This window comes from Amblyomma maculatum, chromosome 1 (assembly GCF_055883805.1).
Source record: "Amblyomma maculatum isolate TAMU_Amacu chromosome 1, ASM5588380v1, whole genome shotgun sequence".
Classification (NCBI taxonomy): domain Eukaryota; kingdom Metazoa; phylum Arthropoda; class Arachnida; order Ixodida; family Ixodidae; genus Amblyomma; species Amblyomma maculatum.
Window position 1 is genome coordinate 480,288,074 of NC_139344.1, and position 15,870 is coordinate 480,303,943.

The 15,870-nt window shown below is 45.0% G+C and overlaps 1 protein-coding gene across 5 annotated transcripts in view; it reads right to left on the bottom strand.

Annotated features, from left to right (window-relative positions):
* Positions 1-15,870, bottom strand: part of spg (dedicator of cytokinesis spg) — a 430,105-nt gene that overhangs the window by 69,753 nt on the left and 344,482 nt on the right. The window contains exon 31 of one of the 5 annotated variants that reach the window (XM_084607342.1): positions 11,065-11,230. The exons of the other annotated variants lie outside the window; for them this stretch is intronic. Within the exon in view, the coding sequence (XP_084463468.1) occupies positions 11,222-11,230 (9 nt within the window). The 3' untranslated portion in view covers positions 11,065-11,221. Of the gene's footprint in view, positions 1-11,064; positions 11,231-15,870 lie in introns of those variants that run through there. 5 annotated transcript variants of the gene reach the window in all.

Here is a 15,870-nt window from a genome sequence, read left to right on the forward strand (position 1 = left end):
CCGTTTTCGGAAAAGGCATAGACTGGCCTTTCGTTGTGTTGTCGGCGAGGCCGCTGCAGTGGATGAAGCGGTCTGCAGTGATTGGAGGCCGAACAAGATGAATGAACTAATGGAAGAATATGACCCTCAAGACATATACAATGTGGACGAAACTGCGCTTTTCTACCAGCTACTCCCAAATAAAACGCTCGCATTTGCTGGTGATGACTGCGTGGTGGGCAAACGGAGCAAGCTTCGAGTAACGGTCCTCGTGGGCGCAAATATGACTGGGACTGACAAACTAAAGTTGCTGGTGATTGGCAAATCTAAAGCACCACGCTGCTTTAAAAACATAAAAACGCTGCCGGTCACGTACATGGCTAATTCAAAAGTGTGGATGACGCAGGCACTTTTCGAGCAGTGGCTTCAAGAAATGGATCGCCACTTCCAGAGACAGAAGAGAAAAGTTCTCATTGTTGTTGACAACTGTCCCGGACACGGCCACGTCGCCGGACTTCATGCCATCCGAATGGAGTTTCTACCAGCGAATACAACGGCGAAGCTGCAGCCTATGGACCAGGGAGTAATAAGTAGCTTGAAGAGGCACTATCGTCGCTCTCTGCTGCAAAGGATGCTGATTTGCATGGAGAGCAGTAAGGAGTACACAGTTGACCTGTTAAGTGCTGTCCACTTACTGACGAGCGCCTGGGAGCAGGTTACTCAAGCCACTATTGCCAACGCCTTCCGCCATGCAGGATTTGTGGCGCTTAGTGATTGTTCAGTGCAGAATGACTGCGATACTACGAATGAGGACCACACTGCGAACTTGGAGGATAGAAGCATTGTTTCTGCGCTGAGCAGTAAGGGTGTGTTCACTGACATCAGTGTGTATGTCAGCATTGACGAAAGTGTGGAAACGTGTAGGGCTAACACACTGGACGCTCTGATTGAAGAAGTGCTTGACCTACCATTGGAAACTGCTGCTGAAGATGACAGCTTGAATGTTATGCCTGAATCTGCACTAGTTACCTGTGATGCAGCTGATGCCTGCCTAGACACTTTAGTGCAGTTTTTTGAACAGTGTGAGGGCACTGAAGGGTATGTTCAAAAGTTAAGCGAGATGTCTGCGTTTGTAGCAGGCTGTCAATTTTCACGACAGACACAAAAAAAAATTAACAGACTGGGTAACAGTCAACAATGCCTGATGCCTTACTACTGCAAAGTGTAGTAGACAATCATTAGTCCAATAAATGCTTGTGTTGCAGTTTATTTTCCTGAAAGGCCATTTTATTCATTTGTTCTCATATAAGAGGTATTTGGACACACTCTGCATGCTCAAACATCATTTTTGGAAGCACTCCTGATTAGACGAACTTCTGATAAGACGAACAATTTTCATGGTCCCTTGGAGTTCGTCTTAAAGGGAGTCTACTGTATCTGGGTTCGATATAACCGGGTTCGACTGTATATATATATTATTTTTGTGGGAGTCATTCATTCTTACCAAGATACTTTGTTGGGTGAGTTGGTAAACATCCATTGTTAATTTAAACAGCGCTAACGAGAAGACACAGGACAAGATAAAAGGAAGCCACAGCGCTTGTACTGTGGCTTCCTTTTATCTTGTCCTGTGTCTTCTTGTTTGCACTGTTTAAATTAACAATGGTCATCCATCCTTGCATCTATGAATTAGCGAAAGCACACGGTCAGCTGCGATCATGGCGCTGGCTTTTAGCACTGTTCCCTTCAAACGGAATTTGCAGCTATCACGCTTTCCAATAATTTTGTGAGAGCGGACTATGCCCGCCCCAAGCGCAGTGTGATAAATCAGACCAGGCTTGTGCAATCAAGGCATCACGAGCACTCTGTCAAGTTCGCTTCCCGCCACAGCTGGCGCTAACATCAAAAGAGATACACACGCCGTGATATTATTTCTGCGCAGCACCTTGGCACGCTGCCAATAAATGAGCTTTGGAAGCACAGCCAATACAGAGGGACGCGCCACTGGCTAACGCTTTTTTCTTTCAAATTCTCGGCAGCAAAAGTGGAGGGTTGGTTCATTATGTGAGTGGATTGATTACACGACAAATACAGTATCATTTTTCACAATCACAAGCGGCATCTCAAGTTGATTTTTGTATATCGAATTATCGATATACTGAACTATTTTGAGATCCCTTTTAAGTTCGATATATCCAGGTTCGACTGTATAAAATAGATATAATGATATATTGGATACAATAATTAAATTCTTTAGATTTATCACTTTTCCCATTGCCCCTATGTAAAAATAAACTATACATAACGATACGATTATCGGTGATATACTGGATACGATAGAACTCCGACCGCTCGGAAGATGTTTACAAAGAAAATTCCTGTGAATGTTTAGATTGAAGAAAATGACATGAAAAGTGTCGCAAACAAAGCAGTGTGCAGAAATCCACGAGGCGGCATTGCTTTTAGCCTTCAGTAATAAACCCTATCATCACCACACTTGTTGAAAGGAGGGTGTGGCCACATCACCACCGCCCGATTGTGCGTTCACGGAAGATGGCGCCGGCTAAGTGCAAGGCGATCCCTCTCTAGGTGAAGCACCAGATTCATAAGGATTTCCAGCAGGGGTTTAAGGTAAGAAGCCTCACAAAAAAATATGGGCTTTCAAAGTCAACGTTTACGACAATAATCAAGGCTGGCGACCGGAACGTTTCCAAGTAAGACCTCATTACAAGAGACACTCAATGGACCCGAAAATGGTGTCTCTTGTAAGCAAGGTCTCTTGTAACCAAAAATTATAAAAGCACTGTGTTGATCAGTTTACTGCACATCAGCATATAAATGCATTCACACGCATTAACAGGAAATTGTTCAGGAAAGCTTAAAAAAGGTAGTTATACTAGTAGTATGTATTTTTGTGAGTGCAGAGTGTATTCCTTCCCAAATTCTGGAGATAATGCACATCACTTTGCAAGCCTTCTTGTTGCTCTAATACCTTTGAATCACTCTTGCATGCTCATCACCTTCAGATGCTAACACTTTTCCTCTAAAATGTCCTTGTAATCAGCCTCTATGACACATGTGCCATTTACTTGCGCGCGAATTGCACAGTTTGAAAGCTCTTTGGGAGCTTACAAGATCCACATCTGCAGATATAAATTCCTCAAAACATTATGGTACCTCAGCATCCTCTTGGATGCTCGCCCATGCTTCATCTTCAAGGAAGCTTTCTACAGTATCCATATATGAGCCCTCTTACATCATGTCATCACATTTAACGCCTACTTGAAACAGTTTTTCACGGCTTCACTTCTCAGGCCATTTCAGACACCTGAAATCACCCGAACAGCAAACTTCGCATCGATTACTATACAGTTGAACCCGGTTATATCGAACCCGGATATATCGAATTTTGGCTATATCGAACTCACAAAATATACCCTTGAAAATCCCAAGTAAAAGTATAGGAAAGCCGCGTCATATATCGAACTCAATTTCACCGGTCTTTCGATATATCGAACTTCGCACCACGCACTGGAAATTGTACCTTCCCCAAAGATGATCACATCACCCTTGGCCGTTTGCCGCGTGACGTTTTCAAGCCACGCGCGGAAGGAATGAGAGGGGACAGTTTGGCGACGACTGGTCTGGGCAGCACCGTGCCCATTCCCCAAAGGCGCGCATCAGCAGTTATCGTTTCGCACGCGCCAGCACATGACGTTTGCAAGCCATGTGCGTGGGTGTGCCCATTCTTTTGCTGAGCTATCTCTCTCCTTCAGCACGCGCTACGCATGCGCCAAGCCAGCTCAGCCCGTTTTCAGACAGACGTCGGACACGGCGGCGTGGCGGCGGACGTGGCTATGGCGCCTGCGGATGTTAAGAAGCGGCAGCTCTCTCTCTTTTTTTTTTTTGCGCGAGTCATTCTTTCTTATCGTTGTGCTGTACGCGCGGCGTAGCATAAGATATGGCGGCTGCGGACGTTAGGAAGCGGCAGGGTTTTTTCTTTTTCTTGCGGGGATGTTTATTTTATTTTAATTTTTTTTATCGTTTATCCTTGCATGTATGAATCAGCGAAAGCACGCGGTCAGCTGCTGCGATCATGACGCCCGCCCCAAGCGCGGCGTGATAAATCGAACCAGGCTTGTTCAATCAAGCCATCACGGGCACTCTGCCAAGTTCGCTCCCCGCCACCGCAGGAGCGATCAAAAGATAAACTCGCCCTGACGTTATCGCTGCGCAGCATCTTGGCACGCTGCCAATGAGCTGTGGATGAGACGAACGAAATGGACTGACGCGCGCCATCCACATGAAAGCGAAAATGCTCGCGATTTCTGCCGCCCCGGCGACACAGAAACCTTGTTTTGAGCTGCCGCGGTGGCTCGAGTGGCGAGAGGGACGTAGTTCCAACAAGTTTTAAAATTTTCGCTCTGTCGCTGCCGCTCGTCGCTGAGATCGCTCAGTCACTTGCATGTGAGCGAGCTGGCCTTAACGCATTTTTTTTGTTTTTCAAATTCTCGGGTGCAAAAGTGGAGGGTGGGTTCATTATGCGAGTGGGTTGATTACGCGACAAATACGGTATCGTTTTTTCGCATTGTAAGTGCCGTCACAAGCCGATTTCTGTATATCGAATTATCAATATATCGAACTATTTCGCGATCCCCTTCGAGTTCGATATATCCGGGTTCAACTGTAGTACAGTCTTGCTGCTGTCAAGCAACAGGCGTTCTGCCAACCTTGTTTTGTACAGCTTGACAGAGCGCACAATGTCTGTCTATTGGTTGAAGTTAGGGTGTGAGTTTGGAGGGAAAAAATAACTTTGGTGGCTTTGAGCACAAGAACTTTAGTGCTGCAAGAAGAATTGTCCACAAAGAAACGTCAGGATTATGAGCTTTCATCTTGTGATAAAATTTTACCAGCGAGAAGTTAGAAATGCTGGATGTCATTCATGCATTTTGATTAGTTTCGTAGGTGACGATAATGTGATGCCAGTGGCTGAAAAAATGGGGTCGTTTTGATCTTCCAATGATTGGGAAGCACTCCTTCTCAGTTCCTGGCATATACAACAAAAAGGATGCTGATATGGAACAAAATTTAGCTGAGGGAATCTGAAGTGCATCATGCACGAGTTGGTATGCTTCAGCTGCATTGCATGAGCCCACCTGGGTTGTGTCTCTTCTAAATAGTGAAGATTTTACTCCAGGGACCATTTATTACGGCATATGTATACCGTAATGAAAATGGTTCTTGTCAATTTTTTCGAGGCTGTTCGATAATTCGAACATCGGATAATTTGAACTTTTCCAGTGTATTTAGTCGCGTAACGAACCCACTCGCATAATTTGCACACCCAGCAGGAGGGGGGGGAGCAAACTTGGCAGAGTGCCAGCGCTTGTCCGGTTGTGCAAGCTTCCTTTTCCGTACGTTCGCTTATTCATGTTATGAGCAATTGGGGCGGGCGCCGTCTACTGCCACTCAAATCATTGGAATGCGTGATAGCAGCAAACGCCTTCTGAAGCATACGATGCTACAAGCCGGGTCATGATCGCGGCTGACCGCATACTTCTGTTGACGGCTGATGTGTGGAAGAATGAATGGCTGTCACAAAAAAACAAATTTACCCACAGCGCCCGTTCGAAATCATACCCTTTCATAGGCATTGGCTGTGGCTGTGCCGACAGTACTTATTCGTATTTCCAAATTAGCAGGGTTGGAATTAATGAGCATTTAGTTGCGAGTTTGGGAGGTTGCGCGGGAGAGAGAGCAGGCAGCCGCCACCACCTCACTCCAACGCCGCCGTCCGCCGTGCCAGTCATGGCACCATCTAAGTTTTACCCACTCGTCCATGGTTTTACCTGGTTCCATCTTCGATGCCTGTTTTGGACGTGCGCAGTTTCTAACTGTTCTGCTCTTTCGTGGGGGTGTTTTTATTTTTTTCATGTGCCGTGCGGCAAGCCGGCCAGACGCGGCGGCACGTAGTTTAAATTATCCATAATGAAACTGATACACGTTCGAATTAATGGCATTTTGTACACAGATCTCTATGGAGCTTGGGCCGACCAAGTAGTGTAGTTCGAATTATCCAAAAATTTGAATTACTGAGGTTCAAATTAACGAGCTTTCACTGTATCGAACTCAAGAAATATCCCCTTGAAAATCCCATGTAAAAGTATAGGAGACCTGCGTCGTATATCGAACTTCAATTTCATCGGTCATTTCGATATATCGAACTCCGCACCAAGCACTGGAAGGTGCGCCTTCCCCAAAGACGATCGCACCACCCTCGACCATTAGCTGCGTGACGTTTTCAAGCCACACGGATGGAATAAGTGAGAACAGTTCGGTGCCATGCCCTTTTCTTCAAAGGCATGCACATCTTCGGTGACCGTTTGCCGTGCGCCAGCTGTGGTGTTTGCAAGCTATGTGCATGAAGGAACGAGAGGGAATCGGTTTGGCAATGGCCGTTATGGAGCAGACGCAGCCACTGCAGCCATGGTGTTCGAGAAAGGGGAAACGGCACGATAGAGCGAAGCACAAGCGTGTGCCCATTCTTTCTCTCTCCTCTTCCTCCCTTTCTCACTCTTCATTCGCAGCAGCACGCACTATACATGCACCGACAAGCCAGCTCGGCCCGTGGCAGACAGAATGTTGGACGCTTTCTCCAGTGTCTGTAGTGAACCCTCTGTACATGGCGGGTGTCATCGTGCTGAACGTGCGGTGTAGCGTGGCGGCTGCGGGCGTTAAGGGGCAGATTTTTTTTTTATTGCGAAAGCAATACTTGACAGCCAAAGCGAGGCCTCGGGTAGTCGCAGCTACGCCTCTTCACGGCGTAGCTGTGGCCTCCTCATAAAAAAGTAAGTCTGCCATGACATCTGAATTCACGTTACCCTATGTCACGGGCAGGAACTTCCAACTCGGTTCGCTCCTTTCATATGCGAAGATGATATCAAAATCAACCTGCCAGAACCGTTTGTATTCTCATTACCCCTACGACACGCAGGCACGTCCATATGGCTTGGTTGAAGCGTGACTTTATATGTGGGCTGGTAGCTTACGCTCTCGCGTCATACGCTTAAAACGGATGAGCTAAATTGTCCCCAATAATGTAGCACCTTACACTGATAGGGCGCGATAGGGGAATAATATAGCAGGTAAAAGAAGCTTCCGCCGTTGCTTTCACAATTCAACTAAGGTTAACCAGAGCTAAACCACAACTAATTTATTTTTTTGCGAGAATTGTTCATCCTTGTCAACATGCTGAACGTGCGGCATAGCGTAAGCTACGGCGGCTGCGAATATTATGAAGCAGCAGATTTTTTTTTTTTTTTTGCGAGAGACCATCCTAGTATCAATGAAGTAACGAAAGCATGTGGTCAGCTGCGATCATGACATTGGCTTTTATCATTGTTCGTTTCAAATGGCATTTGCAGCTCACACACTTTCCAATGATTTTGTGGCAGTGGACTCCGCCCGCCCCAAACGCAGCGTGATAAATCGAACCAAGCTTGTGCAATCGAGCCATCACGGGCACTCTGCCAAGTTCGCTCCCCGCCACCGCAGGAGCTAAAATCAAAAGCATACTCAAAAGATAAACACGTCGTGACGCTATTGCTGTGCAACATCTTGGCGCGCTGCCAATAAATGAGCTGGGAATGCGACGGCTGAAATGGAGGGACGCGCCAACAAATCCCTCCTTCTCGGGCAACTGCCCGCACTGTGCGGAGAAGTCCTCGGCCATCTACCCCATGGTGTGGGCCTGCTCATCCAACCACTTTTTTTTTTCTTAAATTCTCGGTGGCAAAAATGGAGGGTGGGTTCATTATGTGAGTGGGTTGAGAGGGCACGGCGGAACCATGACGAACGCACCGGTGAACCCCTTCCTGTTCTTTACACAGGTCACGCTGTGGACTACCATCTAAACTGCGCCTGCGCCCGTCATCCTCACCAATCAAGATAACAGCATATTTCATGGCAATCGTGGCATCATGACAAGCCCAGATTCCACCCATGCAACTTTAGCGCCACCACTGACGGCATATATTCAGCATCTCAGCGAGCAGAGCTTCAGAGGGCACGGCGGGACCATGACGAACGCACCGGTGAACCCCTTCCTGTTCTTTACACAGGTCACGCTGTGGACTACCATCCAAACTGTGCCTGCGCCCGTCATCCTCACCAATCAAGATAACAGCATATTTCATGGCAATCGTTGCATCGTGACAAGCCCGGATTCCACCCATGCAACTTTAGCGCCACCACTGACGGCATATATTCAGCATCTCAGCGAGCAGAGCTTCAGAGGGCACGGCGGGACCATGACGAACGCACCGGTGAACCCCTTCCTGTTCTTTACACAGGTTCGTGTCGATTTCATCGTTTGTTACCGTAGCGATGACAGGTTTGCTATTGTCCTGCCGTGCCCGGCTGTTTGCTTTTCGCTGCTTGACGAAGCCTGGTTTGTTGTTCTCATTTTGCTGTCTGGGGATGTTGAGGCAAATCCTGGACCGGATAAAATTGAGCTTGTCTTGAAGAACATGCAGACTTTGCAGGCTTCCATCGATACTGTCTCCGCGTCTCAAACATCTCTAGAAACAACGGTCACTGCTAAACTTGCTGACCTAAATGAAACGCTCAGGGTTATTTCGCAGCACACGGAAGAAATAGCAGAGCTGCGGTCTGAGGTTTCTTCCCTCAGGAAGGTAATCATCGACCAGCAGAAAAAGATCAATGACTTGGAAGATAGAAGTCGACGTAGAAACCTCGTTATTTTTGGCATTCCCGAAACTGAAAATGAGGACACAACGAGTTTGAGAGAGAAGGTTTTGGATGACATATTCCAAGAAAAACTTGGAGTCTCGGCAAAAACTGTCGAACGAGCAGGATAGGAGCAAAAAGGAGTGACAAATCCAGACCAGTAATACTTAACTTTTTTGATTATAATGAGAAAATGGAAGTACTACGTAACTGTCATAAGCTGAAGAATACAGCCTTTTCCGTTAATCAAGACTACTGTAAAGCGACACTAAATAGACGCTCTAACTTGTGGAAATTTGGAAAGCAATTCAAAGATAAGGCCAAAAAGATCACACTGGACTACAATCGTCTACGCGTGGATGATACCATATATACGTGGGACGAGGCTAGCTCGCACCAGTTCAGCTATCGCGCGCCAAGCCAAGTGGTGAATATTGCTGACGCAGAATGAGAGAGTTGCGCATTATTTCGCTTAATGCACGAAGTCTTGTAAATAAGTCGGGTAACTTAGAAGAGATTATTCTTATTTATGATCCGCACATTATAGCTGTCACGGAAACGTGGCTTTCATCTAATATTACAGATTTTGAAATTATTCCACCATCCCACAAAATGATCAGACGTGACCGCGAAGGACGAGGAGGTGGGGTGGCTGTGATAGTAAAAAAAGATATACCCTTAGTTCAGCTGGAAGGAATCGCGGGTCATGAAAGCTTATGGTGCACAATCAACTTTCCAAATCTTTCCGTTTTGCTCGGCGTGGTTTACCGCCCTCCTAAAAGTGCTGTATCGTTTATGGAATCACTGGCAGGATATTTAGAGCGCACGCTCAAACCTAATCATAGGCTAGTGCTTACTGGAGACTTTAATCTACCTGGCATAGATTGGAAAAGTTTTGCAGTCTCGGGTTCCGAAGATGCAGATAGCGCTCGCCTTCTTCTTGACACCATATTTTTTCATGATCTTAAGCAAATTGTAAATGACCCAACACGCATTACTGAATCGACGCAATCGGTTCTTGACCTTGTATTTCTCAAAAACATGCCCGATGACTACGCAGTTAGTACCACAGATGGAATTTCGGACCACAAGCTCATTCACGTAAATGTGAAATTAGACAGTAAAAAACCCATGCATTGTCGCGAAACTTTTCGTAATTTTTTAGCTGCCGACGATGAGTCCATTCTTGATAATTTACACTTCTCCTTTTCTGAATTCGACCAGAGAGCCGATGTCTCGCATCTTTGGAATAAGTTTAAAGCTTTAATTCTGCAAATAGCACGTTGAAGGTCTTGTTGACGAAGTATTTGTTGGTCAGATGTGCCATGATTTAGTGAACAATTGAATGATAATGCGTTTTTCCATCGGTACTTAGCATATGTATGCTTTTCGTGGCGTACGTAGCTGCAGTCAAGCGGTCAGGTCGCAGTCGAAGCGGCAACGGCGGCGATTTGTTGGCGCAGAAGTGTGAACGAAGGAGTGTGTCGGCGGTAGCGGATTTCGCTCGCTCGTGCCTCCGAGTGCTCAAATGGGAACCATCAAGGCGCATCTTCTGCTCCAAGCTCGTAATTCAGGCGCTGCAGGTTCAAACAAACTAACCGAGTGCGCACGAAATGCCTGAGCCGAAACATAACCAAAACTGAAGTGGGCGCCTGTGGCGCCTCCAAGTATATTTTTGTATTTGCCTTGCAACGTTTACGTTGTCTTTTCGCCGTCGTTTACGTACGATAAAAGCGTGTTATCATGTTTGAGAAAAAACATACCACCGCATTCAAACATGCAACGTAATTCGCATTTGTCAGCCTCCGGGATCCCTAGCGCGTCACGTGATTTGTAGTTGCGAGCCTCGGCCGTGTGGCTGTGGTGGCGATACCTGTATTTCTGTTATTCTTCTTTACTACCTTATAACAGCTCTGTTTTCAGTAAGAGTGGTCTTTTTGTAATCAGGAACTGGCATTCTATCGATGCAAACCCACTTCCTTTCTCTCTTTAGTGTCCCTTTAAAGCGCACAACAAGACAAGGACAGTGAAGAAAACATGAGACACACGAGCGCTCGTGTGTCTCACGTCTTCTTCATTCACGAGTGCTTGTGCGTCTCACATCTTTTTTTATTGTCCTCAGCTTGTTGTGCACTTTACTTTCATCGCGTTTAGCACCACGTGCAGGTGCGCGACGTGTGCGCCCCGGAAGTGTTCTCAGATTCAGAGTTTTCGCAATCGTCGTCGTCTGGTACGTGTATCGTCTGTCGAAAGTACCTTGCTAGAGACAGCTTTCTGCATAAAATCTATTTCAGTATCATGTTTGGTATACCGCTCTTTCACAAAAGCGCGACTGACGCCCTCTTTGGGAACGTTGGTCTAGCGTCTACTGTAGTGCACAGCAGCATGGCTGGAGAGGCCCGTGCGAGACCCATGTGAGGTGCGAGGGGTCGTGGAAGGTGTGCTCGGCCTGCTTCTGGCCGCGTGCGTGTCACGAGCACCGTGGTCGCCCGGTTCACGGGGTCTGCATGGTGAAACAGAAGCCATTGAAACAGCCAGCCAATGCCATCGCTAGATAGTGCCTCCTCTTGCTGGAAGCCTGATGCTGATAGCCCTGTGAATTTAGGCTGCAATCTTTTTGAATCTGCATATAATACGAGGTGGAAATCTGACATGATAAAATTGGGGAAAAAAAGACCTAATACACATGGGTTATCAAGGTTCAGCTAACCCTCAAGCAAGCACAAATTTCCAACTTATTTAATCGTGATTAAGTTTCAGTTTCACTCTATTTTCACCACGCATGTAATAAGATTTAAAAGCTAGATGTGGTGAGGAAAGCTGGAAAAAAGCTGCGTGCAATGCAGCTTGACTAGAACCACCTCCCCTTAAAGTTGGCAAGCAGGATAGCAAAAACAGCTCAAGAACATAAAAGGTTGAATGTACTTCATTTTTATTTGTGTATACTGCAGTAAAGTATTCTGCATTGTTTAAAATGACTCACGTTGTTCAACCCGATTTACTATTCGCTGGTAAGTAGGTAAGCCTACGTGCATGGGTAAATAAATGGGTGGTTTTTTTTTTTCGTTTTTGTTTTTTTTGTTTTTTTTTTTTGCAGCCCAGATAATAATGGCGGATGGTTATAACGATTGGTTTCTCAGGACACACGGAATACACTGAAAAACAGGACTAGCGCAGTGTGCGCTAGTCCTGCTTTTTAGTGTGTTCCGTGTGTCCTGGTTTTTTGCACTCCTATTCTGCATGATGCTTCAACTCGCCCACATGAAGGTATTAATGGATTTCTGTTTTGTCAATATAGCTGTAAGTGGATTGCACTGTAGTTCACATTTTAGCTGCTTTCATGCAACATTTTGAAATTGAAATTGAAAACAATTTATTTCCAGTAATATACAGGAATGGGCCTCGGGCGAAAAGCTACAACAATAGCTTGAGAGAGAGCTTGAGATAGCTTGAGGACTCTTTTGCGAATTTATTTGTTTTGACATTTGTACAGTGAAATCTCATTAATTCGACTCTCGTTAATTTGGAAAATCGGACAATTCGACCTTCGCGCCTGGTCCCCACAATTATCTATAGGGGTCTATGTGACGAAACTCTTGTTAATTTGGACGGATTTGACCACACATCGGATAATTTGGACAACTTCAGGCAGCTACCGAGGTTCGAAAACGAAAATAAGGCGAACGCAGCGCATTAGCGATACCCAAAAGCAGCATCGCCATAGACATCAATCAATCAACTTGGCTTGACTTGTATGTGGATGGGCGCTTTTCCTTGTTTTTTCACATGTCGACATTATCGGCGGCGCCATTTTGTCATTTTGCTGCTGGCGGTGCGCTACATCCTTGCACGCTGTTGTATCGAAGACTGTTGGCTTTAGTGCGGCTCATTGCCTCTCTGTTGTGCTCGCTGCTAATGACAACGCCGGCAAAATGAACGAAGAGCTATGAGGCCAAGGACTTGGCTACTAATGTGCCAATTTTGTGGGCCCTTAAGGACGGGCTATCCCGATAAGAAGCGATGAAAAAATATAACATTAAAAGGAGTACCCTGCACGTATGTAAAAAAATGAAGAACAGATACTTCAGGCGTTCAAAAGCGAGAGGTTTCGAGCGTCACAAAAGCGTCTGCGAACAGCAGCTCATCCGGAGTTGGAAGAAGCCTTGCTTTGTTGGGTGGTCAACTTGCGTGATGTGATGCAAACTTGCCGTTGAGTGGACCCCTCATCATGGCGCAGGCCGGAAGGTTTGCACTGATGATGCACATCGATGGATTTAAAGCGGTGGTGTGTGGGCTTCAGAGATAGACATGGTCACGTTTTCGAGACTGTGAGCGGCGAAAGAGGTGCCGTCAATGAAGATGTTGCCAACAACTGGAAGAATGCTCAGCTGCAGGAACATATCGCTGCATATGATCCAAATTATATTTGTAATGCTGATGAAACAGCACTTTTCTTTAAGGGGGAAGGCTACCTTTGAATACCAACTTTTTTGTTTCTTGAGATAATCGAAAGAAATTTTCAGGGCAGACTCATGGCACATCCATTTGAACAACTGCAAAGTTTCATGGAGCTGTGCACATTGGTACTCAAGTTACAGAAGTAGATCAGAATGGTTCGCATGGGTTCCTTGTACCATGCCTGGAGAACTTGCAAAATGTGTTAGCACTATGAAATTCATTATGAAGGTTCCTGAATAGGTACCACAGGGCAAGACAGCCCTTTTTTGAATTTCCTTGCTGAAAACCTTTTGCACAGCATTGAGGTTAGTGCCACTAATGGGACTTGCATTAGCCTAAACGGGGCGATGCATTAATGATAGATTAAGAGAACATAAAAAGGATGTGGAAAATTCCAAGGACCGTAACCTGCCTCTTCACTGCCTCACATGCGTTGTGTGTTGTGTTGTGTGTTGTGTTTTATGGCGCATAAGCATCTAAGGCTATCATGCGCCAAACACATGATGAGATCTGCTGTCCATGCAGCAGATGGTAATATGGTAATTAAAACTCATAATTTGTTAAGAAGGTTGGCATCTTTTAAGAACATAAAAACGCATGATATATTAACAAGAGCATTTTCTCCTATCAGTAAGCTAGGGTGAAGAGGAATATATTCTGAATAAAATATTGGAAAATGCTTCTTTCTTAGTTCTTCTAGCTTTGTACAGGAATATAAAATGTGATTAATTGTGATAGTTTTTCCGCAAAGGTCGCATGTTGGTATTTCCTCTTTTCTAAGAATATAACCATGTGTAAGGTGTGTATGTCCAATACGGAGGCGACATAAAATGACTTCAGTGAATCGTTCTTGGTGTGTGCATGACTTCCATTCAGATATGACAGGTTTTACTAGGAGTAGCTTATTATTTTCTTCATTAGTCCATTTAGACTGCCATCTATCTCTTAGCTTAGACTGCATTAACTTGACTGCTTCTTTGTAGGGAACGTGCACTTTCTTCATTTCTATATGTCGAGCTTGTGCAGCGCATATATCAGCGCTTTCATTTCCATCAATTCCTATGTGACTCGGAACCCAACAAAGCTTTACTGTATGTCCCTGGGTTGTGGCTGTTTTTATGCTGTGTATGATGTCACCAATAAGCGATTTGCCTGCATTTTTATGATTGTATGCTGTTAGTATGCTCAAAGAATCAGTGTAAATGACACTATTCTCTATGTTTTCAATTTTAATTTTTTCTAGGGCCATGAGGACTGCATAACACTCGGCAGTGAAAATGGATGCACACTGTGGTAGCCGTACTGTTCTATTCCAATTGTTTTGGACCACTGCGCTTCCGACGTATTGTGCAGATTTTGAACCATCTGTATAGAATGCCACGTATTCTCTGTACTTTTCACTTAGGGCTAAAAATTCCTGCAATATGTGTTCATGTGGTGTTTGGTTTTTCTGGAATTGATTTAATGTGAAGTCACATACAGACGGCAGGCAGTACCATGGTGGAAGTGGATCAGGTTTTCGGGTAATATTAGGTAATGAGTCTATTAAGTCTAAAACTTGACATTTCTCTTCAAAGCGGAGCAGAAGTGGTTTTATTTTTTGAGGTTTGTTTATGAACAGTGTTCGAGACTGGCACTTTGTAACTATTGGGTAACAGATATGGTTTGGCAGTGAACGGATCTTTAAAATGTATGAGCATGTGAGCATGTTTCTTCGGCTTGTAAGAGATGGTTCATTGGTTTCTACATATAAGCTGTTTATGGGGGATGTCCTGTATGCACCAGTTGAAATACGCAAGCCTGAATTGTGTACAGAGTCCAGTCGTTTTAAATATGACGGCCTTGCAGATCCATATATTATGCAGCCATAATCTAAACATGAGCGAACCACAGAGCGGTAAATTTTTAAAAGACATGTTCTGTCAGATCCCCAGTGTTTATGTGAAAGGACTTTCAATATATTGAGAGATTTCGAAGCTTTCTTTTTTAGGTTGTTTATGTGGGGAAGGAATGAAAGCTTTCTGTCAAAAGTTAGCCCTAGAAATTTATGTTCGTGCTTTACAGGTAGCTTAACATCATTAAGGTGGATGGTGGGATCAATGTGCAGTCCTCTTCTGAGAGAGAACAAAACAACTACCGACTTTTGAGTAGAAAACCTGAAGCCATTCCTATCTGCCCACGTTGCCAGTCTATTTACTGTGAGCTGTATTTGCCTCTCGCATGTTGACACATTGGAGGATGTACATGCAATCTGAAGGTCGTCTACGTAGGCAGAGTACATAACGGATTTTGGGATTATTTTTGCTATACTGTTAATTTTTACTATAAACAGAGTAGTACTTAAAATACATCCTTGAGGCACACCATTTTCTTGTATGAAGGTTTTAGAAAGGGTAAAACCGAGACGTACTTTAAATGAGCGTTGAGAGAGAAAATCGCTTATACATTTTAGCATCCTGCCGCGAATGCCAAGCTCTCCCAAATCACGCAGGATCCCAAACCTCCACGTGGTGTCATAGGCTTTTTCGAGGTCAAAAAATACGGCAAGGCAATGCTGTTTATGGATAAAGGCTTCTCGGATAGTATTTTCCAGTCGGACAAGGTGATCAATAGTTGAACATGTTTTTTTGTAGCCGCACTGATGGGTATCAAGAAGTTTCCGGGATTCAAGAACAAACATGAGCC